The sequence below is a fragment of the Nycticebus coucang genome, chromosome 1 (assembly GCF_027406575.1).
Source record: "Nycticebus coucang isolate mNycCou1 chromosome 1, mNycCou1.pri, whole genome shotgun sequence".
NCBI lineage: Eukaryota > Metazoa > Chordata > Mammalia > Primates > Lorisidae > Nycticebus > Nycticebus coucang.
Genome location: NC_069780.1, coordinates 187,596,898 through 187,624,033, shown reverse-complemented (window position 1 = coordinate 187,624,033; position 27,136 = coordinate 187,596,898). Strand labels below are relative to the sequence as shown.

The 27,136-nt window shown below is 45.6% G+C and overlaps 1 protein-coding gene and 1 pseudogene across 1 annotated transcript in view; both read right to left on the bottom strand.

Annotated features, from left to right (window-relative positions):
- Positions 1–8,028, bottom strand: part of DAP (death associated protein) — a 62,830-nt gene extending 54,802 nt beyond the window's left edge. The window contains exon 1 of the mRNA XM_053592983.1: positions 7,871–8,028. Within this exon, the coding sequence (XP_053448958.1) occupies positions 7,871–7,925 (55 nt within the window). The 5' untranslated portion in view covers positions 7,926–8,028. The remainder of the gene's footprint in view (positions 1–7,870) is intronic.
- A 14,997-nt stretch (positions 8,029–23,025) lies between these two features.
- Positions 23,026–26,344, bottom strand: LOC128591506 (nucleophosmin-like; annotated as a pseudogene).
- Positions 26,345–27,136: the final 792 nt, after the last annotated feature.

The window sequence follows — 27,136 nt, the reverse complement described above, 5'->3', positions numbered from 1 at the left end:
AATGTCTGCTATGAAGCCACCGAGTCTGTGGTATTTTGTTACAGCAGTTTTAACAGATGAATGCAGAGGTCCATTTAAAAATTATCTCTATCACTTCAACTTGGCAGACATAACACTTTTGTTTTTTAATTTAAAAACATTTTTTGCATAAATATAAAACTTTTAAACTGTAACTTACAGGTGTGTTCTATAAACTGACTAAAGGTAAAAAGAGCCGTGCAACTAATTACAAACAAAACTGAAGATGACTGTCATGGTGACATTCAAAATGACCACGTCTTCCGGAGGTCTCAGCAGCCTGTCCACGCCTCTGCTGAGGTGAGTACACAGGGTCAGGGCTCAGTCACCCGGCATTAGTTCTTGTATTTAATTTAGTTTCTAAAAACAATTAACTTCATCAATCCCTCTCGGTATGTTTGGTGATTAATGCAGCAATAAAAAATGGCAATAATAATAATAATTCAAGGCTGAGACAGATTCATTTTAACTTGCAATACTGCCAAAAAGTAGGATAGCAGATACTTTTTGTGATTGTTGTATCACCGTCTCTAGAACTTTTCATTTGTAAAACTACAAAGGCAGAATTACTTTTGCAGAAATCTGCAGAATTTGTGAATTGAAATAATTTAATCAGAGACATGAGGGACAGAAACGTCAAGATTTCTATTGTGCTATTCAAATGGGAGCTCCAAATTTAAAGAAGCTTTCTCTTAGTAGAAGAGCCATGCAGAGGTTAAGAACACAGATCCTGGAGCCAGACCCTTAGGTTCAAATCCTAACCCTGCTTGTGTGTGCAGACACGTGAGTGTGTCAACGTGTGCACATATGTGTGCATCTAGCCAAGCTGCTGAGGTTCTCTGTGCCTCAATTTCCTCCATCTGTGAAGAAAGCATGATGGTGTTCCTCCATCTCCAGGATAGCACGTGTGAAACACCTCCAACAGGGAGGGCCTGGCGCATGGGATGTGCTCAACCGTTAGCTGATCTTATTAACAGGTTTTAAAATCAGGATTTAGCCCTTAAAGAGGTCCCTGTAGTCTTCAGAGCCTTGGTGCTTTGCTGTCCCCTCACCCAGCACTGACCTCAGGAGTGAGGGAGACACCCTAAGTGTTTGCTCACTGTGGTGCTAGCCACCACCAGGTCTATGGTCACGGCATCACTGGCTAAGTAAGGAAGCTTTCAGAGAATCACCAATCCTGGTGAGTTCACTGTGTGCCAGGCACTGCTCTGACCACAGTGCACATGTCTTCCCTGGGTACGGCAGCCTTTGGGAGCAGACCCTGAAGCACAGAGAGTGGGGAAGCTGGTTGTCACAAACAGCACTGAGAGCAAGCAGCAGGGCTGGACTTGACCCTTATTCCCATGCAGGCCTTTCTGTGCTTGGAATCCTTTTAGGAAACAGAGGATCATGGCCTCTGAGAGTAACCAATGGCCAGGAGACAGGGTCTGGCTGCTCCTCCACCTGGACAGGGAAGATGGTGAATGTGGAAGGGAAGCGCAGCAGAGCAGCTGTCCACACAGTACAGGTCGCACAGGAAGCTGCACCTGAGGCTGGACCTCAGCGGTCAGCAGACACTTAGGACAGGAATGACCACGTGCCCCCGGCCCAGCCCCCACCCTGCAGCTGTCAGAGAGGGGGCGTTGCTGGCTCTAATGCTCAGTGGCAGGCTAGGAAACTCTACCGCGAGAAGGGGGACACTGTAAGAGCCTCATGAACCAGGACGCGGTCTCCAGAGGGGAGCTAGGAAAAGCTATTAATTCACACAAATGTCCCCAAAGCACTCACTGCAGGTACTGGGGTAGGGCTTGCAAGTGCATGCCACCCTTGTCCCTGCCTGAGAAGAGCCATTCAAATGTTATTCAAAGGGAAGCTCACCCCCCCTTAAAGAAGAGATGGAAAGTTCTAAGGATTGTACTGCTGGGAAGAACAAAAGAAAACAAAATAGCAAAAAACCAGTGCTGATGGTAAGGATTTGACCTGAAGATCTCAGGTAGAGTGATGAAGTGGCAGGTGAGTGAAAGGAAAATGGACTGGACCCCACCGGGGTTCATGAGATCAGGTGGGGAGAACTTCCTGGTGGGAGCAGGGCAAGGGAACATGGTCTATCTTAGTTAGGGACACGGCTCCACAGAGCCTAGAGAGGAGAATCTCTAGGCAAGCAGACTCACACCTATAAAGTTCACACAAGGAGTGGGTGCCCTGTAAAGACGGGGGGAGGATAAATGGGTGAGAGGCAATGAGAGCTCTGTGTGGAGACTGGCCTGACACGGACGGCCATGAGTTACGAAGATTCCAAAATGAACCTGGCTTTCAGGTGTGCGCACATCGTGTGGAAGGAATGGCTTGTGATGAAGAATGAGCCCTGACCCGTTCCTGGACTTGCAGCCCTGACAGAACTACAGATGGCAAAGGAGGGCATAGCCCTAACCTTACATGGGGCAGCCCCACTCATGAGGTGGAAGTGAGGTTTGGAGACAGTGTTAAGCCCCAGGCCATGGAGCTGTGACTCAGAGGTAGTAAGGCCAACTTCCGTCTTTTATAGCAGGGTGTGCTCCATCCCACAACTGGCTTTGATCCCAAATATAAACCATGTGGTGATGACGCCAGGAGGGGCATCCTGCCGGACACCTAACTGGGCCGTCCAAGTTGAGCAGTGCTGGGGGAACTTCACGGGCAGCTTTGAGGGCAGGGAGGCCAATTTACAAAAGTTCTGGACCCACTTGCAGGAGGTAGGTGCTCTGGAGAACCTGACACTGGGCACTGGTTGAGTGTTTGCCAATCCCACTCCCAGCCTCCCCTGCAGTGGAAATTTTGAGTGTTTGCCAATCCCACTCCCAGCCTCCCCTGCAGTGGAAATTTTGAGTGTTTGCCAATCCCACTCCCAGCCTCCCCTGCAGTGGAAATTTTGAGTGTTTGCCAATCCCACTCCCAGCCTCCCCTGCAGTGGAAATCAGGGCCATGTACCTGGGTTCTGGCTAACAGTGTGAGGAAAAGTGACTGTGGAAAGTAGCACGGTGTCCCCATCACAGTGTCCAACATGAGGACACGACCACACACTGTTGCCTTTGGAGACAGAAAACAGGGCAGTCTCTAGACATAAGAAAAGGCAAACAAATTCTTCCCTGGAGTCTCCAGAAGGAACCAGCCCTACCAACACCTTGATTTTTAGACCCGGTTTGAACTTCTCCCCTCTAGAACTATGGACAAATAGAACTGCATTGTCTTAAACCACTAAGTTTCTTGTTATTTGCTACAGCAGCCCTAGGACACTAATGCTAACACATGCCACTCACAGGCCCCCCACCAAGCCCCCAGCACGATGACCTGCACTGTGCTCCAGTGCAGCAGCCATTCCTTGAAATGGCCGTGTCACACTGCAGGGGGACTCTGGGACCACCTGGGAGAGAAACAGACCTTGATCTGTTTAGCCACTGAGACTGCAGGCTGTCTGAGATAAAGACCACTCTATAACTAACCTAGTACTTTATCCAAAAGTCAGTATTCCCTGTATGAACAAAAAATATTTCTGAAGTTGGGAAGGAGGAAGCATTCACCAACAGACATGCACGCCCCTGTGATGCTAACAGGGGTAGAGAACAGAGGTGAAATCTACAACAGTCCTATAAAACCTGAAAAAAACAGTCACTAAAGGGTCCTTTGTTCTTATGTAGGGAGCAAAAGCAGACCTCTTACCTGTACCCTTCAATCTCAGGGCAGTGACTGGCTGATACCAGGACGATGCTCAGCAAACCTGTGACTTCACGGTTATTATAATAAAAGACAACTAGTCTTCTGTCTGGAGCAACAGAACACCCTAGAAAATCTGAAAAGCTTCCTGCTGGAAGATAACTCAGGGAGAATTATTACCTGTAATCTTTGAAATATATCTTTAACTCATGTCTGACTGATCAATGTAACAGAGAACTGAATTATTTCTAAGTTGCTAAGAAAACCAAAGGGGTCCATTTCCCATTTTACTTTCAATAAGTACAACTGTGTTTACATTTCCATTTGATTCAGTTTTTTAGAGAGGATATAAAGTCTACTTTTTAAAGAAAATCATATGTGAAAATAGTTAACTTTCAAAGCTATCACATATCGGATGTATGAGAACTTGACTTAGTTTTTGCTCCCCCTGGGAAATGGAGGGGAACAGGGCCAGCCAAATGTATTTAGCAGAGAGATTTTACCCTCATCACTGCCACAATCGCACGAAGACAGGCAGAAATGAGTAATAGCACGCTTTATAATTATGCGGAATGCTATTACTGCTGTTAGATGAAACAGAAAGAATCTCACTAATTCTAACTTTGTTAATCTGTATTTGCCAAAACGCTCATAAAACATGCGGTCTCACCCCATTTCTCTGCAAATATTTTGTAGTCAAGAGCAGTGGTGAGGTCTCAAATCATTAAGACTGGATTACTTTCACAAAGGGCCCAGCCGACAGCACATTTGCCACGGTGTGATACAGTGCCATCCATCACTCATAACTAACAATACTTTGTATTTGCACAGCACTTTTCTTCCACACTCTCCAGAAGCCTTTACAAAGTGCTTCATTAATCTCATGCCTCGGGAGGAGGCACCTGGCAAGTGATGGAGTTCTCTGTCAGGCTGCTGCCCTTCCAAAAGGCAAAGGCCTTTCCAGCCCCTTCCCCTGGGTCCCTGGCCCAGTGGAGTTGGCCACAGATGCTCCAAAGGGTTCAGCTGGTTTTTCAAATAGGATTGTCCTTGGTATCCCAACAATCAGGTGACTGCTAATTTAATGAGTTAACAGTGCCAAGTGCTTAGAACCATGCTGGCACACTGTAACACACCAGATACTTCATATTTGTATTTATTTATTTATTTTTTTTTGTAGAGACAGAGTCTCACTGTACTGCCCTCGGGTAGAGTGCCGTGGCGTCACACGGCTCACACCAACCTCTAACTCTTGGGCTTACGCGATTCTCTTGCCTCAGCCTCCTGAGCAGCTGGGACTACAGGCGCCCGCCACAGAGCCCGGCTATTTTTTTTGTTGTTGCAGTTTGGCCGGGGCTGGGTTTGAACCCGCCACCCTTGGTATATGGGGCCGGCGCCCTACTCACTGAGCCACAGATACTTTGGTTACTATTTCCACTACTCGGCTCCCAGAATTGGCTGAGAACACAGAGGCAGGGAGGGTGCCAACCATGCAGGGGAGCAGTGAGAGGTGGGAAGAAGCCCTGGAGAAATCACTTGGGAGCATGTGGGGGGCTTGGAGATAAAGATACTGCATGTCAATAAGACCCAGCCTTGAACGCAGGAAGCAAGGAGACGGGGAAGCGAGTGGGAGAAGGCGCTCTGGGGTGTGGGGTGGGGGACACATAACACATAGGAGGGGATATGGTCCAGAGAGCAATAAAGAGAAAACAAAAAAGAACATTAAGATAGGCAGTGTAAGAGAATTTTATTATTTCCGATTGAGGATTTAAGCACAAGCCTGTTATTTAATTTAAGCACTTAAAGCATTCTCAACGTTTTTAAGGCAGTTATTTTGACTTATGAACGGTGCTCCTGGCTATCCTCAATGATTATCCTTTATTATAGTAGGTTGCCTTTTTTTTTTTTAACAACTACTCTGCAGTCCTGCTTACTCTCTGGCAATGCCAGACTAAACACCATGCGCTTCTGCCAAAAAGGCCTCCACACACAGGGTCCTCTGGAACACCGGGAAGGGGCATCTGAGCCTACTAAATACTGCAGCCTACAAAGGCACCTCTCCACTGGCCCCCTGATGTCCAGAATGCCAGCCCCTTCCTGTAACTCTAGCCAAATCTGACTGGCCTTGTAAAATGCTGAATGCAGTTACAGCCATGGTAGGGAGCTCCTGCTGGTTTTAGGACCCCTAAGACCAAAGCAGCTGCCTTAAAGTCACTTAAATTTACCTGTAGGATCAACTGTCCACGGGGACCCTGATTCTTAAGAGGAACAGACAGAAGCAAGGCAGCTCTAAGAAGAGTCATGGCAGCAAAGACAACCCCACCCCAAGACTTATCCAAAGGTAGATCATCTGGCCCAAACCTTGAATTTCATAAACGAGGAAAACTGAGCCCTAGAGAAGTGTGAAGAGATCCTCAAAACTCAGAACCTTAGTGCAATGCCTGCACAACTAAGTTGTCTCCTGTTCCCTTAGGCAAAAATAAGCTATTTAATTTGTAATTCACAAAGCCTGGCTGTTTACAATTAAAAGAAAAATCAGAGTCCACCAGGAAATTTCTCCCAGGGGGTTAATATGAATGGTTTATACCTCTGATCCTAAACATCTCCATATGGATATGTCACTGAGTGCAATTTAATTACTGTACTTTGATTTGGTATCATTCCAACAGAACTTTAATGCAACTCATTACCCTGGGAATGGAGAGCTGGCCCCGTTGTGAGTGTAACAAAAGTGCACCTCCCAAGGTGGTCTGTAGAATCAAAGGTGTTAACCAGAAAGTCCCTTTAAAGTAATCTGTTTTTTAACCAATGCAACACCAAAGTCCTCAAAGCCTATTTTCCTTCACAGGGGAATGATTTTCTAAAACCCCATGCTGCTTAAGTCCTCTGGCATCAGCCAATTTTCTTTCCTAGTGCCAGTTTGGTCCTTGAGAATTTCTGTCACCAGTAAAAATACTGCCTACTCTAGAATGCAACATTTTGAAAGAACTGCTCCTTTTCACTGTGCTGAGGGCTGGACCTAGGGCTGAGAATTCAGCCCTACAGGCAGTGGACAGACATAATGGGAATCTCTACTGTAACAAGATGGCACAAATGTGTCACAAAAAGCAGCCACGCTGGTCTAAGGTTTCTGTTACTAGAAGACCAAGTTTATACACTCGTTTACCATTAAGGCCCTAAAAAAACATACTATACAGAGGGCAGCGCCTGTGGCTCAACGGAGTAGGGTGCCAGCCCCATATGCTGGAGGTGGCAAGGTTCAAACCCAGCCCCAGCCAAAAACTGAAAAAAAAAAAAAAAAAAAAACCCACAAAAACAAACAAAAAAACATACACAGAGGTAACTTCGTCTCTGGGACCCAGAGCCTTTGATCCTGTCACCAGGATCCTACCATAGGGATCAAGTGACATGGGACAGGAGAGCAGAAATGGAAATTGATCCGTGTGAACAGACTCCACAGTGTAATCAGGAACTGTGCCCAGAAAGGGGAAGAGATGGCACCAATAGCAAGGCCGCTCCGATTCCTATGTTCTAAGAAAGATGGCTCTTTCCTGAATTTAACTTCCTTGCCTTAGAAGCTCAGGATTTGCTTTAAAAAAAGAAAAAGCAATTCAGAGAAAAATCTGGATGCGAAAGAAACTGGGGGTGAAAATAAGTCCCAGTGAGTGGATGAATGATAAAAACTCTTTCGCTTTTTGCTTCTTTTGTCAGTATGAAATGCTGTCAGCCTGTAATTGTTGCCATGATGTTAAAAACACTAGCTTTTAATTGTTTGTACTCTTAAAAAAAACCCTTGCACGTTCTAAGTAACTACTAGCCGCCAAAATTTGTTTTTAAAAAGTTGTGCAACTGGGCTTCCTCAAGTCATCCTAAGCCGCGTGCAACTCCTACAAGGATGCAGTTCCGCACTTTACACACCGGCGAGTCTTCACCAGCGCGGGACAAAGTTCAAAGTCCCCGGAGCAGGCAGGTCCCCGACCGCAGCGAGTCCCGGGCGGTGACGCGGCGGGTCCCGCACGGGTCGCTACAGCCCGAGCGCCCCCTGCACGAGGGCGTCAGAGCACCAGGACCTGTCCCGAGTCCCCTTCCCGCGGAGCCCCCGCCCGGCGCCCCGAGCCCCGGTGGCCGCGGGTTCGAGCCCGCCGCCGGCACCCGCGCAGGGAGAGAAAGTGAAACGAGTCAGTACCGGCGGGCGGGTGTCCAGCTTTAGTCTCTAGCTTCCCTTCGGGAGGCGACGACATGGCGCGACTGGGCTCCCAGGGGCTGGGGCACTGGCGGCGGCGGCGCGGCTCGGGGGCCCGGCGGGAGTGTGCGAGCGAGCGCCGCGGAGGGGGCGAGAGGATCAGACACACCAGATACTTGGTGTGTCCGACGTGGCGCGGCCCGGCCCACCCGCGGCGTGCGCGCTGACGTCACTGCGGCCCGCCCGCCCCGTCGGACCAGCGAGTCCCGAGAACAGAGCATGCGCAGTCGGCAGCGCCACGTGGAAGGTGTGGCGGAGGGCGGTGGCGGCGGCGGTGGAGGAGGAGGCGGTGGAGGGGAAGGGGAAACGGGGGCGGGCCCTAGGCAGGCGGGCGTGCAAGGAGTTGTAGGAAGTTAAAAGAGGTCCAGCGTGAAACTGGCTAGTGCCTGGAACGCGCTCAGCAGAGCGAGCCCTCGTCCGACGGTGACGGCGGTGGTTGCTAAGGGGAGCCGCCCGGGAAGGGGCCGCCTGCTAAATGTCATTGTCGCCTAGCACTGCGGCGCCTAATGAAGTGCGGAAACGAGGTCCCATGTGGGAGTGAGTCGGCGCCCGAGGGTGACGGGGATTCGTTAAAACCCTGTACTGGGGTGGGGGGTGCGGCTCTGGGACCCCTGGCCGGGTCGCGTTGGTACCCCGTGCTTTCCGCTCTTTCGGAGCTGATGACCCTTGACTCTTCCAAAGCTGCCCCTTGGCTCTTATGCTCCGCGTCGCCACCTCTCGCCTTCCCCAGCGCTTTGCAGCTGCAGTTGGCCAACTTCTGCCGGATGGAACACCCCTTGCTGGCTCAGCGTTCAGATAGGCCCTTGCCGGTGTCTTCAGGGAAGGAAACGCACCGCCTCTCCTAGCTGTACCTCTGCCTTTGACAACAAAACTGTTCAGAGAGATTGGTCCCCTCTGCCCTTCTCATTCCTTCCTAAACCCAGTCCAGTTTATACGATTTTCCTCTGTCTCTGGCCCGGCTGCCTCCAAACCCAGAAAGTCCTTTTGATGAGGTCACTCATGACCTCTGTGCTGCCAGATTCAGTGGTCATTTTTCCACTGCCTTCCATTCGACCTCTCAGCGGCCCAGAGTGCAACCCGCCATCTTTCTCCCCCTTAGCTTCGGAGATGCCACATCACTGCCCTGTCATCCACAGGCCACACGGCTGCTTACTCGGTTGGCTTGTCTGTTCCTCCACTTCTAGGTTTCTAAACATCTGAGTATCCCAAGGCTCAGCATTGGCCCTCTGCAACCGCATGCAGATGTCTATCATCCCTACACACACGGATGCTAAATCTGCAAATCCATGACTGTTTCTGCCTCCACCCGCCACCTCTGTGTCTTCTCGGCCTAGATGTCTAACTCCGTGCTGCCCGACTCTTGTGCATGACAGTGCGTGTAGAATGTACGTACCACACATTGTACCACTGTCCCTTCCACACACATATATTTTAACGTCATTAATAGCAGTATAGCTGTTTGCCAGGCAACAGCGGTGAAAAAGCTATCATTATCTTGCATTCCCATCACAACTTGCATGTGGGTATCAGCAGCTTAGAAGAAAATCCTGAAATCAAAGAGCACCTTTTTTCTCCTTTCTTTTCTGTCTTTTGTTCTTTTTCTTTCTTTTTTTTGAGACAAGTGGTAGATCACTTTTTTCCTTTTCTGTTCTTTCTTTTGTTCTTTTTCTTTCTTTCTTTTTTTTGCTCTTTTCCCCAGACTTGAATGTGGTGGTATCATCACAGCTTACTGCAACCTCAAACTCCTGGGCTCAGATCCTCCTGAGCCTCCCATGCTTAGCTAATTTTTAATTTTTTTGTAGAGACTGAGATCTTGCTCTTGCTAAGGCTAGTTTCACACTCCTGGCCTCAAGCAATCCTCTCACCTCAGCCTCCCAAACTGCTATAATTGTAGGATGAGCAACCACACGGGGCTAGTAGAGCACTCTGTTAAAGAGACACGCATTTCTTGATGGAACAGACTGAGAGAAATCTGTACATACTGACTTGGATTCTCTGTGGCTTAAAGGAGTAGGGCGCTGGCCCCATATACCAGAGGTGGTGGGTTCAAACCCAGCCCTGGCCAAAAAAAAAAAACAAAACAAAAACTGCCAAAAAAAAAAAAAAAGAAATGAAACAATCATGTTTGGGCGGCGCCTGTGGCTCAGTGAGCAGGGCGCTGGCCGCATATACCCAGGGTGGCGGGTTCAAACCCAGCCCCAGCCAAACTGCAACAAAAAAATAGCTGGGCGTTGTGGCGGGCGCCTGTAGTCCCAGCTACTTGGGAGGCTGAGGCAGGAGAATTGCCTAAGCCCAGGAGTTGGAGGTTGCTGTGAGCTGTGTGATGCCACGGCACTCTACCGAGGGCAATAAAGTGAAACTCTGTCTCTACAAAAAAAGAAAAAAAAGAAAGAAAAAGTTTTAATAATACCTAACCCAGGCATCCTCAGACTTTTTAAACAGGGGGCCAATTTACTGTCCCTCAGACTGTTGGAGGGCCGGACTATAGTTAAAAACAAAACAAAACAAAACTATGAACAAATTCCTATGCACACTGTACATATCTTATTTTGAAGTAAAAAACAAAATGGGAACAAATACAATTCACACCGCTTCATGTGGCCCACGGGCTGCAGTTTGAGGACGCCTGACTTAACCAATTGATTTTATGAATACTTTATTTTTATGTATGTGTAAAGATGCTGTATGATTAAAAATGCATATCCTAATAAGTCTGAAAGAACTATTTCTCAAAAGGAAAAGCAAAAAATGGTAGGTTGAAAGAAAACATTGTGTCGATTTAATTGGCAACATTTTTTCTCTTAGTGATACATAAAGTTACATGTTATAAATAATGGAATTTTAGACTGAATAACACATGGTATTATTAAAAAGGAACCTCTGGATGAGGGAGAATAGCTCCATAGGGGCCCTGGTGGCCCCAGACAGCACCAGACTGCCCTGAGGCCTTCACCTGTGACCTGTTCTCCATAACGACAATGATTGGGACAATCTGTTGTGATAGCCAAGTCCTAACTTCACATGTTCAGAAAAGGACTCCTGATTCACCCACCTGCCTACAAATAGCTTCCCATCTAGAATACCATCCACGCTCCTCATTATAGTGTGGGATAACCTGTCAACCAGCAGCAGCATTCCTACTGAAGGAAATACTGTTATTTTGGAAGGTAATGAACTTAGCTTGAGGGGAAAAGGAAAAACATATTTCAGCCTCTCTTGCAGCGAGGGGTGGCCAAATGACACAACTCTGGCCATTACAATGTAAGTGGGAATCTATCGGGGCAATTTCTAGGGAAATTTAGATTCGTAATATGAGGATGGTTCTTCCTCATTGTTTGTCCTTCTTTGAATTCATATATGGAAGACAGGAAGAGCAATCATGCTACAATCAAGAGGGTAGGAAAGCCAAAGGTGGCAGAGCAGAAAGGTCAAAGGCACTTGAGACTCCATGGAAACTGCAGAGCTATGGACTCCTCCTCTAGACTTTTTTTGTTGTATAGAAAACAAATCCCTGTTGGGTAAAGTCCCTGTGGTTGCTACCCTATAGACAGCCCACAGCCTAGGTTGCACCCTAGCATGCATGGCTCCAGGGTGCAGGTCCCACCTGGTTCTGAGCTCATCCCTCTTGGCATCTCTGGCCACCCTGGCCTTCCTGATGCTCCTCTAGTGGGACGAGCCAGTTCTGCCCTTTGGGCCTCAGCAGGAGCCGCTCTCACCATGGGAGCTGTCTACTCCAGTCCTTGCATGGTCAACTCCTTCTCACTCTTTCCAAAGGAGTCAGCTTTTCAGAGGGCCCACCTGGACCATGAAATCTGAAGCAGTCAGCCCTGCCACTCAACCTCGTTTCACTTTCTTCACAGCACTTGGTCCTCACCTGAAATTTCTCATCTATTTGCTCATTTGCTGTCTTTCTCCACTAACCAGAATGTGAGCTCCAGGAGGAGAGGCGCTTCACCTGCCTTGCCCACCACCGTGTTCCCAGCACCTATTACCAGGGTGTGTGCAGCAGAAGCACTGGGTAGATGTTTTCTCCTCGTAATTCTAGAATGTAAATTCATATAATTTCTCACAACTGATACCTGGATGAAGAGCAGCCAATGTGAACTGCACAGAGAATGAAAACTATACAGGGTGCAGAGACAGCGCCTGGCCATTCGTCTTTTCTGACACTCACTTCCTCTTGTGAGTGCTTTCTTTGTGTATGCACGTGTGGGCGGGTGTGAGTGTGCACCTTTGTGCATGTGTGTGTATAAATGGCCCTGTGCAGCCCCACCAGTCCTAGATGCTGAGGGCAAACGCCAGGTGCTGCCCATTGGAAGCTTTTTTTGCAGTTGTACTCACTCAAAAGCTACTAGAATTGTTGAATGAACAATCTCACTTGAATCCCACAAAAACTCTGGGAAAGAAGAAGATTGACCCATTTTACCAACAAAAACAAAAAACAAACAAAATGTAGAAGAGAAGGATTATTGCCTTTGTGAGGGACACAACTCTGGTGAGAGTAAGATAGGACCAACGCTGGATTTTCTAAGACCCAATCCCATTTTCCCCCCACTGTTGGCTAGTTCCAAATAGAGTTTAAGGAGCCATTTTCTCTTCTTTAAATAGGTTGTTTTCTAATCCCAATTGGGGCTGAATCTAAGCTACTATTTACTATGAATGCTGTGGACAGTGAAAAAAGTATTCAAAGAAGAAACAGAAAATGCAGGTGCTCTTCCCCGCATAGACATTCTGTAACCATGGCTACATCCCTACACCGTTCTGAGTCTCACGTTCTGCAAGTTAGAGATATGAACACCTGTGCGCCTCTCAGGGATGCTATAAGAATTAAGAGCTTGACCAAGTGTGGCTACACTTACACAGCTCTGCATCTTCTCATTTACTTCTCACAGAATACGGAGACAGGGAGTCCTCTGCCCTGTGTGATGGCCAACCTGTACCCTGAAGGGCCGAATAAGGATTGGTAGGTAGTGTGGGAAGACCCAAGAGAGCCCAGCAATTGCCACAGGACTGGTTGTACATTTAAAAGTGATTTGTGAGACACAATATACTAGAAAACATACTGTTATTTCTGCAAAGGGAGTTTTTGTTTTTGTTTTTGTAAATCAGCATTCATGAAATACACAAATTGTCCCAGGGCGTATTAAAATAACCTCACGTATCAGTCAGTTCAATGAACTTTGCTTTCTTCTTCCAAGCTGGTCCCTACTTTTTGTCCTCTCATGCTATGGTCTCATGGTTGGGAATTTTTATGATCTTACTCACTACTGCTATGGTTCGACTGCGTCTCCCAAAGCTCGTATGTTTTGTTGGGGGTAAGGGAGTCCCAGTTCCCCAAATGCAGTTAACCTAGTTTGATCACTTGGCTGAACTAGAAAGTTCAACCAAGGCACAGAGGTAGTACAAAGCAAAAGTGAGTGGAAACTGAAAGCTGATGTGGCCATTGGCAGTGTGGACAGAAAGCAAAAGTCACCTAAACAAGTTTCAGGGTGACAGAGTTTTCATTTAGGAAGAACAAGGAGAAAGTTTAGAGCACTTGCAGAGAGAGGCGGGAAGGCCTGCAGGGGTATAAATACTCTCTGTGTCTGAAACCGGTTGCAAGTCTCTCATTGGCCATCTGCAGCTTTTTTTGCAGGCAGTTTTGCTCCTTTCTGTTGGTTATTGGTTACCTAAGTCACTTCATTCCCACATTCTTAGGGGCCCTCCAGACTTCCTGGTTCAGCAGGCCAGATTTTCTTTCCTCCCACCCTCCTTGAAGCCTCTTTCTTTGTGTCCCTTCTCATGTTTGAAACTTAATCCCCATGCAATGTTGTTGAGTGGTGGGGTTGTTAAGAGGCGATTAGGTCATGAGGGCTCTGTTTTCCTGGAAGGTTCAATGCCATTATTGCAGGAATGGGTTAGCTACTGAGGGAGTGGGCTCCTGATGGATGGGTGAGTTCAGTCCCTCCCTCCTCTGTCTTGTGCTCTCTTGCCCTCCTACCTTCTGCCATGAGATGAGGAGCAAGAGGACCTTCAGCAGGTGCAGGCACCTTGACCTTAGACTTGCCAGCCCCTACAACTGTAAGAAATGAGTCTGCATTCTTTAGTAATCACCTAGTCTCAGGCATTCTGTTATAGCAGCACAAAACAGACTAAGACAATGACACAGACTTTCTTTTCCATTGTTGATTTTGCTCATGTGGGGAGGGCATCCGTCATTCTTGACTTTGCTTTGTGACATCCGGGAAATTTTTTGTTAAATTATGTTATGTAAGCTTTAAATAGTATTAATTTAAATATTATTTATATAATATGCACACACACAAAACACTTGAGGATTTGCATGTCCCAAAGTCAAACAGAAAGGATAGACTATCACATCTTACATAGATACACACAAATGAGCAATCTTTGACGTTTAATTGGGTCTGAACTTGTCACTTGATGCAGGATAATTGAGAAACACTTTCAAACATTCATCAAATGTAATTCAACAGCTAATACAGAACATGGAGGTCAATTTTAGTCACATATAAGGTTGTACTTTAGTTAAAAATATTTAAAGAAAAAATAGCCATCCTGAGCCTTGGTAAAATATTTTTCTTATCTTTATTTCAAAGTTAGAAAATGGAAACTGCAGAAATGATGAGAGTAATGCAGCCATGAATACAGATTTCCAACAGAATTTCAAAGGCCTTGTAAGTTATTTATGAAAAATGTATTTTAGCAGAAAATTGGAGGGAGGAGTAAGGTTAATTTTTATTTCCGGCTTTTCCATTGAGTCATTATTTGGCCTTCTGCAAACTACTCATATAATACATTCTGTGATTACAGTTCCACATTGGAGGCAATAATACCCATCTTACTTGAGGATACAAATAGTTATTCAATATTATGTCTTAGCACTTATCTCCTCATGTGCAATATCGTATAAGGATATATATTACTATAAGTATAAAAAATAGATGTGGCAACGGCATCAAGAGTAAAGAGTCTTTCAGCAAGATAAAATAATCTCAAAGGAACCTTAAACTTGAAATTGAAGAGCAACATTTTTTAACCTTTTTTTTTTTTTTTTTTTAAGAATCTATCCAGGATTTAGCGAATTGGGACATTATTTTGTTCTTTTGCCCTTAAAAAATGCACGAAAACCTTTCAGAATGTTCTTTGTGTGTGAAAATGTCATGTTAAGAAAGAAACAAAGAGCAGAAGGGCAGACAGATAGTTTCAGGAGCACGAGACTCTGGAAGTCTGGAGCCCTCGGTGTGAGACCCAGCCCAACAGTACATCACTTGTGTTGCCTCAGGAAAACTCTATTCTCTTTGAACCTTGCACCTCATCTTAAAATGGGGATGATAAGGAACCCCTCTAGAGTGTTTACAAGAAGTATGTGACAGCATGTTGAAAATGCTTTGTAAACTTTAAAGAACTAAATGCAAGTCTGCTCAAAACCCATGACTTTTTAGAGATTTTAGAGAAACACCACAGTGAACGTACAATACCCGGCAGAACCTGATGAATGCTCTAGGACTGTAAGAGATTCTCGCTGGTTTGTGGGTGACACTGAGCAGGTTTTTTTGGACAGGGCGGGGGGTGAGCCATTCCAGCTGGCAGGAAGCGGAGGTGGCGACCAGCTGATGAGGAGCACTGAGGTGGGAGACTGCAGCCCTCCGTCCCCAGATCGTGATTGCTCCAGGTTGATGTAGGGCCAGGAGGGGCTGCCTCAGGCCGGCTGACAGAAGGCAGGGGGACTATCACCTCTGCCTCTGTGCTCAGTTTCTGCCATAGCCCATGATGTAGCCCCCGAATGGACCCACTGTCCATTGAAGGTGGGAAACATCAAAGAACATCTTAGTAGTGTCCGAAGTACAGTTTTGACCTCCCAGACCTCCTGAAGGCATGTAGGGAAGGAATCTCCAGGGGTCCCCAGGCCACTATTTGAGACCTGGTGTTTTAGATCACACCTTAGACACTTAACTGGTTTAAGATGAAGAATTAAAAAGAACTTGGACTAATAAAATCACCACCACCCTGTAGGCAGTGGGGTTGTCAGTCTGCATGGGCGGGGCCTACAAGCTAAGCTGGTATCACGCCAGAGGTGGCCTGGGTCAGCAGGGGACACTTTTGGGCTCCCCTCATCCAGGCAGCCTCAGACACTGGGCAGCCCCTTCAGATGGGAGCGTGCATGGCTTTGTCCACTCCAAGGACAGTGGCAGCCTCCACACTCTGGGCTTCTATGCTCCACAGCTGTTTCTGGATCCATTCAGCCCTTCTGCTATGCTTTCTAACCTCCATAAAGGTGGGTCAGGCCCTCATGGACTTTTGATAGTGTTAATGACACCAGTTTTCTTTTTCTTTTTTTAAATTAAGTCATATATACATAGATCATGAATACATTTATGCATATGTGGGGTACAATGTGTTGTTTTTTTATGCAATTTGGAGTGCTTACATCAAACTAATTAATACAGCTTTCGCCTCATTTACTTAAAAATCACTTTACAAAAAAGATATTTGCACCAGATTATTCATGGCAACTCAATTCATAATAGCCAAGTCATGGAAGAAGCCCAAGTGCCCACCAACCCCTCAATGGATTAATTGTGGTATATGTACACCATGGAATACTATGCAGTCTTAAAAAAGATGGAGACTTTACCTCTTTTATGTTTACATGGAGGGACCTGGAACATATTCTCCTGAGTAAAGTATCTTAAGAATGGAGGAAAAAGTATCCAATGTACTCAGTACTTCTATGAAACCAACTTATATTTACTCACACCTTTTTATGAAAGATAGACACCACTTTTCCATAGAGCTGTTTTCACAGGCTTTTAAGTGAGGGGTGGCCAAAGATCTCAAACAGAAGACTGTTGGCTTATTTTTCCTGCAAACTGCACATTTCTCAATAGGCCATATGGATGTTTTGACTACTTTGAGGGAGAAGTACTTCTTATGAACACCTTTTTCAAAAATACAAAAATCAATGAGGGACTTTACCTAACAAATGCAATCAGTGTAACCTGGCTTATTGTACCCTCAATGAATCCCCAACAATAATAAAAAAAAAATACAAAAATAAAAATTCAAAAACAATATGCTTTGGAAAAGCTAAAAAACAGGGTAATGTCCAAAGAAAAAAGCCAATCACGGCTTCTCAACAGTCCTACCAGCATATTTCACATTCTGTTGTGTGTCCCCCCAGACTTCCAGAAAAAGATAGACAGCAATTTCTTTCAACTATCTTATTCTGCAGATTGGCCCTCAATTTGTGTTTGGTGTTTTTCTCATTGTTAAACAAGAGTTACAGGTTTTGGAAAGAGGACCATAGTGCCTTTTTCATCATGCTGTGTCAAAGGTCCCTGCCGTCAGTATGACTCATCCCTGAAAATGTCAACTCGATCACCTAGCTGATAGAAGGGGTTTTTAAGTATGGTGTTTTATAAGATTTAAATTAATTTATTGGTGAATTCAGCTCTTTATTAGGAATCAGTGTGAACATGGGCTAACTTCTTTGTATCATAACCTTAAAGTTTCCCAGTAATTGCTGAATAATCTAGGTTAACAAGCATAAAGAAACGTGAGTCTGGAAGGTTCCTCTGGGCTCCTCCCATTTCAGCTGTATTCTCTCTCACTATTCTGGAGTTAGAGAAGGCGAATAATTCCCCCAACAAATTTAAAGCCTATTTTTTCTCGCTAAAGCTACTGGTTTCTTTTGAAACCCTCTTTCTTCTCAGCCAGTGATTTCCCATAATTGATTAATTATTCCATTCAGGCTGAAGTATCTGCCTGTGACTTTGCAGGCTGGGGACAATTGTAAATAATGACTTCTGTCAGATCCCAGTCCTCAGTATTTGCAGAAAAGCCAGTTTCGTATTTCCTCAATTTAAAAAAAGTTCTGAGCGTTGGAAGTACAATTGCTGTTAATCTGGATAAGAACAATCCCCAAAGCCATCCTTTACATTTGGAGGGACCCTCTGCAGCATGGTTCAGGAACTTTTCCCTGACACAAATTAATAAACTACCTTTGGACATGGAAGAAATAAAGGAAAATAAACAATTTCAGTAGCTCACTGGAGACTTGCAACCCAACCACTCATTGCCTTAACAAAGAATGACCAGGCGTTTGGATGAAGAAGTGCGCTGAAGCATTCCATGCAAATTGAGGGAAGGTGCAGCTTGATACTACGTTGCTCAGCACAAATATTGGGGGATGTTAATAATATGCTGGGCCAGCCTTAGTCTGGATGTAGTTTATCACTTAACAATGTTGTTATTCCTTTCTCTTCTCATTCTTTTCCAGAAAGAGAAATGAACTCTGAGTTTTTATTGCAATATTTATGGAATGTGGGCAGGACTCATAGAACTAAGGAGAGGACTCCTGGGGCCTCAGACAATTAGCTGAAGGCCTTCAGAGGAAAAAGACTGACTCTGACTGTGGCCTCCACAATCTCGTGAGCCGGTTCCTTAAATTCAATCTCTCTGTTTCTGTCTTTCTGGGCACCACACGTGTCCTGTAGGCTTTGTTTCTCTGGGAGCCCTGCCTAACATGCTCAGCTCTGCCTTCCCACTTGCCTGGCTTTCCGTTCAAGCTCTGACTCCGAGAGCATCAGTGTTCTTGGGCCTTAACTTCTTTTAACTTTGCAGTAAATGACCTTCCTGGATGTGGATAAAGAAGCAGAAGTGGAGAGAACATTTATAACCTAGTGAGCTAAGAAAGAAGCCTTGTCATCAGTCCAGAGCTCAGAAGTTACTGGTCCTCCCTATCAGTCTGTTCTGAAAAAAAATTTTTTTTTTCTTTTGCCCAGACTGGAGTGCCATAGCTATGACATCAACCTAGCTCACAGCAACCTCAAACTCCTAGGTTCAAGCAGTTCTCCTGCCTCAGCCTCCCGAGTAGCTGGGACTATGTGCCCCTCTCCCCATTCCTGGCTAATTGTTCTAATTTTAGTAGAGACGGGGTCTCCCTCTTGCTCAGGGTGGTCTTGAATTCCTGAGCTCAAGAGATCCTCCCATCTTGGCCTCCCAGAATGCTAGGATCATAGACGTGCACCATTGTGCCAGGTTCTAAAATTTGATGTTAAGAGATAAAGACATTCCTGTTATCAAAGAGTTCTGTCCCAGAGCCTGTCTCTATCCATCAGGCATGAACTCTCGTAACCCCAAACCTTGTGTAACTCCAAGTTGTAAAACATGTCTAAGAGAATTGCATCAGTTCCTAGACTTACCCCGTGTAGGGAATAGTGTTCATAAATCATGACTATTGGTTAATGACGCAAGCTACAAAATGACCTCACTGGCTTTGTCCTTTACTTTGCTCATCACCGCTGATTATATCTCATATAAATTTTCTAGCTAGTTGGAGTATTTTCAGATTTCAGCTTCTGGTTTTTCTCCTTGCTAACTTGCAAATAGCACATCAACAAAAAGCATTGCCTCTTGTGGATTTTCCTGTATCGTTGTGTTGAGAGCACTTAAAGCGAGACCTACCCTCTTAACAGACGGTTCAGTGCACACGCAGTATTGTTAACCACAGGTGTGATGTCGCAATGTCACAATTTCACGCTGCAGATCTCCCGAATACACTTGTCTCATGTAACTGAAGCTTTCTATCTGAGGATCACCAACTTCCCCTTCCCTCTTCCTCAGCCTCTGGCGACCACCATTTTACTTTTTTATGAGAGTGATTATTTTAGTTTGCTCATGTAGGTGGAATTACGCAGTATTTGTCTTTCTGTGTCTGGTTTATTTCACTTTGCTCAGTGTCTTCCCGGTCTGTCCACGTTTTTGCAGATGACAGTGTTTCCTTTTCTGCAAGGCTGAATATTATTCCATTGTACATACACTGCGTTTTCTGGATCCATTCGTCTACCAAGGGACATTTAGGTCACTTCCACTCTAAGGGATCCATCATGCTGTCCCACCTGCTTTCCTGGTCCCCTGCCCATCTCCACCCCTCTGAAACTGACTACCTTGCTGGCCTGTCTGATACCAGAAGTCTGTCTGGTCCCATCAAGGCTTTGGTCATTCCCTTTCCATCAACATTCCTAGGCTCTTTGCTTTGATCCCAGGCTCCCTGGTGTCTGTTTCCAACTTTTCCAATTTCCATTTAGGTGCCTGGAGAGCCAAATGGTTCCTGAGGTTCCAAGCAGCAAGCTGTGGCTGCTACTGTTGCTTAGAGACTGAAAGGAACTCTGTCCTCATCAAGTGGGGTAGTGCTGGTCGACACGCACTGACCTAGAGCCTCCCTCCCTAGGTCCTATTCTGGGAGGATTGTTTGTACAATTGGGGGCATAGTTGGCTACTAGACTCTGAGGGCAAATCCAGAAATCTCAAGGCTAGACAGGGATTTATCCATTGCATAGCTTTCCTTTTATTCAACAAAATATTTTTTAGCACTTCCCTATGCCAGGCACTTTTCTAGAACATGAAGATAAAGCTCCAGCTTTCTCAGAGCTTATCACCAGTCTGTTGGAAGCCAAAACTGTACATGGTGACAAGTGACAGAGGTAAGCTTCTGGCATTCTCCCTCTAAAACAATCTGAAATGCTGAATAACACCCCAGTTTCTGAAGCTTTCCAATGTTAACATGCTCTGTTGTTTCAAGACAGTTCCTTGGGACGTATTTTGAAAGATGGTGCCAAGGCATTTCTGCTTCATGTTATAAGCCAGCAAGATCCTTTGGGAAGAAGCCTGGGGTAGGAGAGGCTACATACACTTTGTCCCTTTCAGTTGTTCATGCCCCAGAGTCAGAGCGAGTCTTCTGAAGAGAGTTCCTCATTCTCTCTAGCAGGGGGTCAGTAAACTCAGGCTAAAGACCGAAGTAAATAAAGTTTTACTGGGGCACAGTCTCACCATGTGTCAATGTATGGGCTTTAGCTGCTTTTGCACTATAATGCGAGAGCTAAGAAGTTGCAACAGAGAAGTTGCCACAGATGTAGGCTCCAAAGTAGAAATATTTATTTGGCCCTTAACAAAACGTTTGCCCTCTAGAGCAATGGTTCTCCATGTCCCGTCCTTGGACCAGTAGCATCTATATCACTATAAGTTTGTGCAGAAATCTGAGTTCTCAACCAACCACACGTCTGTTGCTCATCAGCTCTGGGCTGGGGCCCAGCAACCTGTGTCTCCCTCAGACCTGCTGGTGATTCTGATGTCTTCTGAGGGGTGAGAACCACGATGTCCCTTGATCTAGAGTTTCCAAGGGACTGCAGCCTGCTAGGATTCAGAATTTTGCAGCAGTTTTGAATTCCTTGTATCTCCTTATATTTTTCACATGATTGTTTAGTAAATGAATGTTGTGTGTTGTGATGTGTTGGCTGGGGCATTTCAAAAGAACCTATAGGAAAGGGAGTTAATGATTAAAAAATATGTTTACCACAGAAAGCATCATTAACAGATTTTATAACACTTATGAGGACTACTATTTAGCTCATTGATTTATGAACATCGCATCAATGTCTCTTTTTAAAGTTAAATCTCTTTAAATAAATTTTTGATCACAGTTGAGGAGATGCTGACTGTTTGCATGGGTTAGTGGACTGGGATTACAAACAGCTTTCCCATTGTCCCAGGAGACCACAAATGCACCTGATTCACAGCTTCCCATGAAGGGCACAAGAAAGACGTGACTATTGCTGCATCTTCCTTGGCTGTGGTGAGTGGTGATGTGGCCGTCTGAGGCTGCTGTTGCCCAATGTTGCCCTCCGAAAGACCCACACTCAGGGCACACACCGAACTGAGTTGCAGGGTCCGGGATCTCTGAGATGCCGGGGAAAGGATGGAATGGAAGTCCCAGGAGCTGCCAGCCTGTTGTCTGAAATAACAGACATCTCTGGCTATGAGGCTGGATTAGGAAGGAGAAGGTTCTTTAGACTTGTGACTACCTGACTCTTGTTTCTAGGATCTCAGCCTTAAAAAATTTTGTGGCCAAATCTCTTCCTATTCCTCATTTCAGGTTTAGTACTTTTATTATTATTATTTTTCAGGTTTAGTACTTAATATTAATGAACTTTTTCTTTCACTTATTACCTTATTACCTGTGTCTTCCAAGATGGGATTTTCATGAACAGCCCAGTGATTTTTATTTTTGGTCATATTGTCAACTTAAAGAAACTAATGGTACCACCATTGAGGAGTGATATCAGTGGCTTCCAGCTGATTACATTGAAGTTCATTATTAGGAGGACAAAAGAAAGATTCCAGATCGTACCATCTTCACCCCATTTGTTCAACAGTCTTACACACTTTTTTTTTTTGAGACTTGGGTTGGAGTGCCATAGCCTCAGCCAAGCTCACAGCAACCTCAACTCAGACTCTTGGGCTCAAACGATCCTCCTGCCTCAGCATCCTGAATAGCTTGGAATACAGGTACGCCCCACTACACCTGGCTAATTTTTCTGCTTTTAGTAGAGATGGGGTCTTGCTACTGCTCAGTCTGGTCTTGAACTCCAGACCTCAAGTGATCTTCCAGCTCAGCCTCCCACAGTGCCAGCATGACAGCTGTGAGTGATCAAGCCCAGCCACACACAGCTTGTTAAATGAATGGTGATTGTCGTACAGACTCTTAATATAATTTGCATATATTTATGGTGAAGCATTCTCAGAAATAGTAATGTACTAGCTCTACTATACCTCTATTGCAATTTTTGTTTTATTCTCAGTTAGAATACAGGCTATTCTCCAGGGTTGGTAAACTAGCCTGTGAGTGAAGTCTCACCTTGTGCCTAAATCAAGTTTTATTGGAACATAGCCATGGTCATTCATTTTGTATTATTTATGGTTGCTTCTGTGTCACAATGGCAGTTTTTTTTTTTAAATACTGAGTTTTTTTCACATGTATATTTTTGTCTCCCCATCATTTCCTTGTCTGACCACCACTACTACTGTGCCCTATCATAACATTCCATACATACTTAAAACCAAGTGAAGGGTGGAGTTCTATCTTTAAAAACTAAACAGGCATTTTAGACAACACATTCTTGGCAATGGAACCTGGACAACACTTATCAAACACGGTAGGGAACGTTTTCACTCTGCATTATAAAAAGGACAGCCAGATAACTGTTACCAAAATGAAATAAGACAGAAACTTTTAACAAACTGTTGAAACTATTTTCTTAAAGAGACTTCCTCCACTGCCAGAGATCTTGAATAGCCTCCTGGTCAGTCATCCGGAAGCAGTTCTTCACATAATTGATGAACTTGGCTTCCACTTTGGAAAGAGACCCACCTTTTTCTATACTTGCTTGCATTTTTGCCTTAATATCTTCTATAGAACTAGGTCCTTTTGGTGTTTTGGAGTTTTTTCCTGTTTTTTGAAGGATTCTTGACCTTTTGATCTCGGTGTTGATGGTTTTGAATCCTTTCCATTCTGGTTTGATTTTTGTACATTTTTGGCTGGAGGGTCTCACACAGATTTCTTCACTGGAGCTTTTCCTTCAGTTTCCTCATCATCAAAACCATCATCATCGCCATCTTCTTCTTCATCATCATCATCTTCAGCAGCAGCAAGTTTTACTTTTTTCTGTGGAACTTTGCTTCCACTTCCAGGGGGCAGATGGCTTTCCAGACATACTTAAGAGTTTCACATCCTCCTCCTCTTCATCTTCTTCCACAGCTACTAAGTGCTGCCCACTAACATGCACAGGCCCTGAACCACACTGCAACCATAAGACCACAGGTGGTGTTATTTCAAAGCCCCCAAGAGAAAACGTTGGCTGTACAGACATTTTCAAAGTTGCCAGTGTTACTTTAATTGGACTGCCTTCATAATTCATTGCCTCTGCTTCAATAATGTGCAACTCATCCTTTGCACCAGCCCCTAAACTGACTGTTCTTAATGATAACTGTGCTCATTTTCATCATTATCCACCTTAAAGTGATAATCTTTGTCGGCCTTTAGTTCACAACCGAAAAGAGCCTCAAGGGGCTCATGTCCATGTCCATCGAATCTTCCTTGAGGTGGTGACGCGCACTTAGGTGGGCGAGAAGGCAGACAGAGATAAACGATTACTGCTCCAAGGGACAGCCGCGCAGGACGGAATCACACCAGGGGCACAGTGGCAGGTTTGAATAGTTGTGTCAGAGGCCATCTGGTCCTCAAAGTAAAATATATTTACTGTCTGTCCCTTTGTGGATGGTTTGCAATCCTTATTCTACTTCAGGCACCAACAAAGGCAGAATCCCAGGGTTGGGCCCAGACTGACTTGCAGATGTAGAATCAGGCCAAGGGTGCCCTCCTTTATAGGTTAGCCCTGTTGAAGGTATAGTAAAGATGTGAGAGCAAAGCACTTTGTACTCAGTATTTCCCGTAATGGATTGCTTTAGGATTTTTCATGATTTATTTTTAACTCTTTATTTCTTACATATATACTGACATAATTTAGGTAGATCCTTCCAGAGGGGGCCATCCTTCCTATCTGTGACACAGACAGGGAAGAACACTCCATGCTGAAACGTTGGTAGGCGGCTACTGACCTAACCCTGGTCAACCTCTCCGCCTCACATTTCATGCCCTGTATCATCTCCTTCCCTTGAGTGTATTGGCTGCATGTAGTGAAGGCTTCTAGTAAATAGAATACGGAAAAAGTGATGGGGTGTCACAGCTGAGATTAGGTTTTTAAAGACGGTGACATTCTGTCTTGGGCATTCCCTGTCTCTCTCAGTTTGGTCACCCTGGGGGATCCCAGCGGTCATAGTGTAGCAGCCTTGCAAAGAGGTCGTGTAGCAAGAGACCAAGCCCTGCCAACAACCGTGTGAGTGACTTGGAAGAAGATCCACGCCCACCACCTCCAGATTCGAGCCTTCAGATGAGACGGAGCCCTGGCCCACAGCTTGGCTATAGTCTCATGACAAACTCTGAGCCTCAGGCACCCAGCTGAGCCATGCCTGGATTCCTAACCAGGAATAGGGTCTCTGAGATTAAAAAAAAAAGTTTGTTGTTTTCAGCTTCTAAGTTTTGGGATAATTTGTCATGTAGCTATTGACAACTGTAAAGAAAAAGAAAAGAGATAAACTGGGGAATGACAGAGCTTTCAGGTCAATATAATTTGTTCAGTCTGAGCCTTTTTTTTTTTTTTTTTTTTTGTAGAGACAGAGTCTCACTTTATGGCCCTCGGTAGAGTGCCGTGGCCTCACACAGCTCACAGCAACCTCCAACTCCTGGGCTTAAGCGATTCTCTTGCCTCAGCCTCCCGAGTAGCTGGGACTACAGGCGCCCGCCACAACGCCCGGCTATTTTTTGGTTGCAGTTTGGCCGGGGCTGGGTTTGAACCCGCCACCCTCGGTATATGGGGCCGGCGCCCTACCAACTGAGCCACAGGCGCCGCCCCAATTTGTTCAGTCTGCTTTGTCTATGTTAAAAGAAATTGGAAAATATTACACAGGGAATAAGTAAATCAGTGCTCTTTTAAGGTGCACTGTTATTCCACAGATGTCTATACTTACTTGCAAACATGCCCAGGGCCTGCCTGTCCTCTCCTAGTTAGCATGCTGCTCTGGGAACGGGCCGGATGCCTCAGGTGAGCCTTCACCTGCCTTCCTGCACAGATGAAATAACATAGCTCACGTGGGAAAAGGATCTCATTCCTATGAACGAGCTAATTTGATATAAAACAAAATGCAGAAAATGCTCACCTTGGATTAAGGAGCCATTTCTTTCTTTGAAAATGAAACGATGCCGTATCACAGATGCCAAAGTCTGGACTTCGTAAAAATTCAAGCCTCATCCTATATTCACTCTGAAAAGAAGCCCTTGTGCTCCGGCAGCTGATGGTGCCTGCAGCAGCCTGGTGGGAGCTGCAGACAGCGGGGCACTGATACAGCTCCCACTGCCCTTGCTGCCCCGTGGCCCTGCTCATGTGGCTGCAAAGTCAGGGAAGCTTTGTGGTCTCAGCTGGAGCTGCAGAGGCAGAGGCAGGCAGGACGTGGCTGCTGGTGCTGCTACCTGGGTCTAGAACAGTGGTTCTCAACCTTCCTAATGCCGTGGCCCTTTAATATAGTTAGTTCCTGAGGGTCGGGACCCACAGGTTGAGAACCACTGGTCTGGAATGAAGGTCAACTTTAGCAGAGACAAATCAAGCAAACCTGTGTGCTTTACCTTGCTTCTCTCATATACACGAGTGGAACCTTGCAATGAAGACTGCGGCCCACCGGCCACATGAGGCCGTGTGATTGTATTTGTTCCTATTTTGTTTTTTTACTTCAAAATATGATATGTGCAGTATGCATAGGAATTTGGTCATAGTTTTTTTTTTTTTTAAACTATAGTCCGGCCCTCCAATGGTCGGAGGGACAGTGAACTGGCCCCCTGTTTAAAAAGTTTGAGGACCTTGCGGACGTGAGCACACACACACAGAGACTCACCTGCATGAGCCTCCCCTCTGCCTCGATCCATGCAGAGGCCACACAGCTGGGAATGCTCCCAAGTTGGTCCATCCAGCAGCGCTAAACCAATCTACCACTCATTGCTCTAGCTTGGGACTGTTTTTAAAATGCAAATATGGGGTCCCAGTCCTGACCTAATTGAATGAGAGTCTTTGCTGATGGAAGGGTCTGGGATCTATTTTTGAAAGATTCTAGATTGGCAATGAGTTGGTTTTAGGACCACACAGATCTGCTCAACCCCTCACAAGAGGTGCCGTGTGTTTGGGGAGCAGACCGTGCTAGTTTTCTAGCACTGCTGTAACAAACTATCACAGACTGGGCGGCTTAAACATCAGAAATTGATTGTCTCATGGTCCTGGAAGCTGGAAGTCCAAGGCCAAGGGCACCAGCCCATGGGAGGGTTGTGAGGGAAGACCTGTTGCAGGCCTGTCCGTGGGTAGTCGGTGGCTGGCTTCCTGAGTCTGTTCCTACCGTCTTCCCTTTATGCATACCCTGTCCAAGTTCTCCTTTCTTTGGGGACACCAATCATGTTGGATTGGGTCCTCTTCCTCAGTGACCTAGTTTTAGCCTCATTACCGCTGTAAAGACCCATTTCCAAATAAGCTCACATTCTAGTACCTTCTGAGGTACCAGAAGTCAGAACCACGATGTATTTGTGTGTATGTGTGTGTGTATTTTGGGGGTAATACAGCCCATATTGGGACTTCTACACCTAACAGGCCTTCACCTAACAGCCCAGGGCTGCAGTCCACGTTGGAATGGTTGCAGAAGCTCTGTTTCTCACTCTTGTACATTCGATTGTTGGAGTGTCCTATTTGTTATACGAGTCCCCTTTGCATCGTA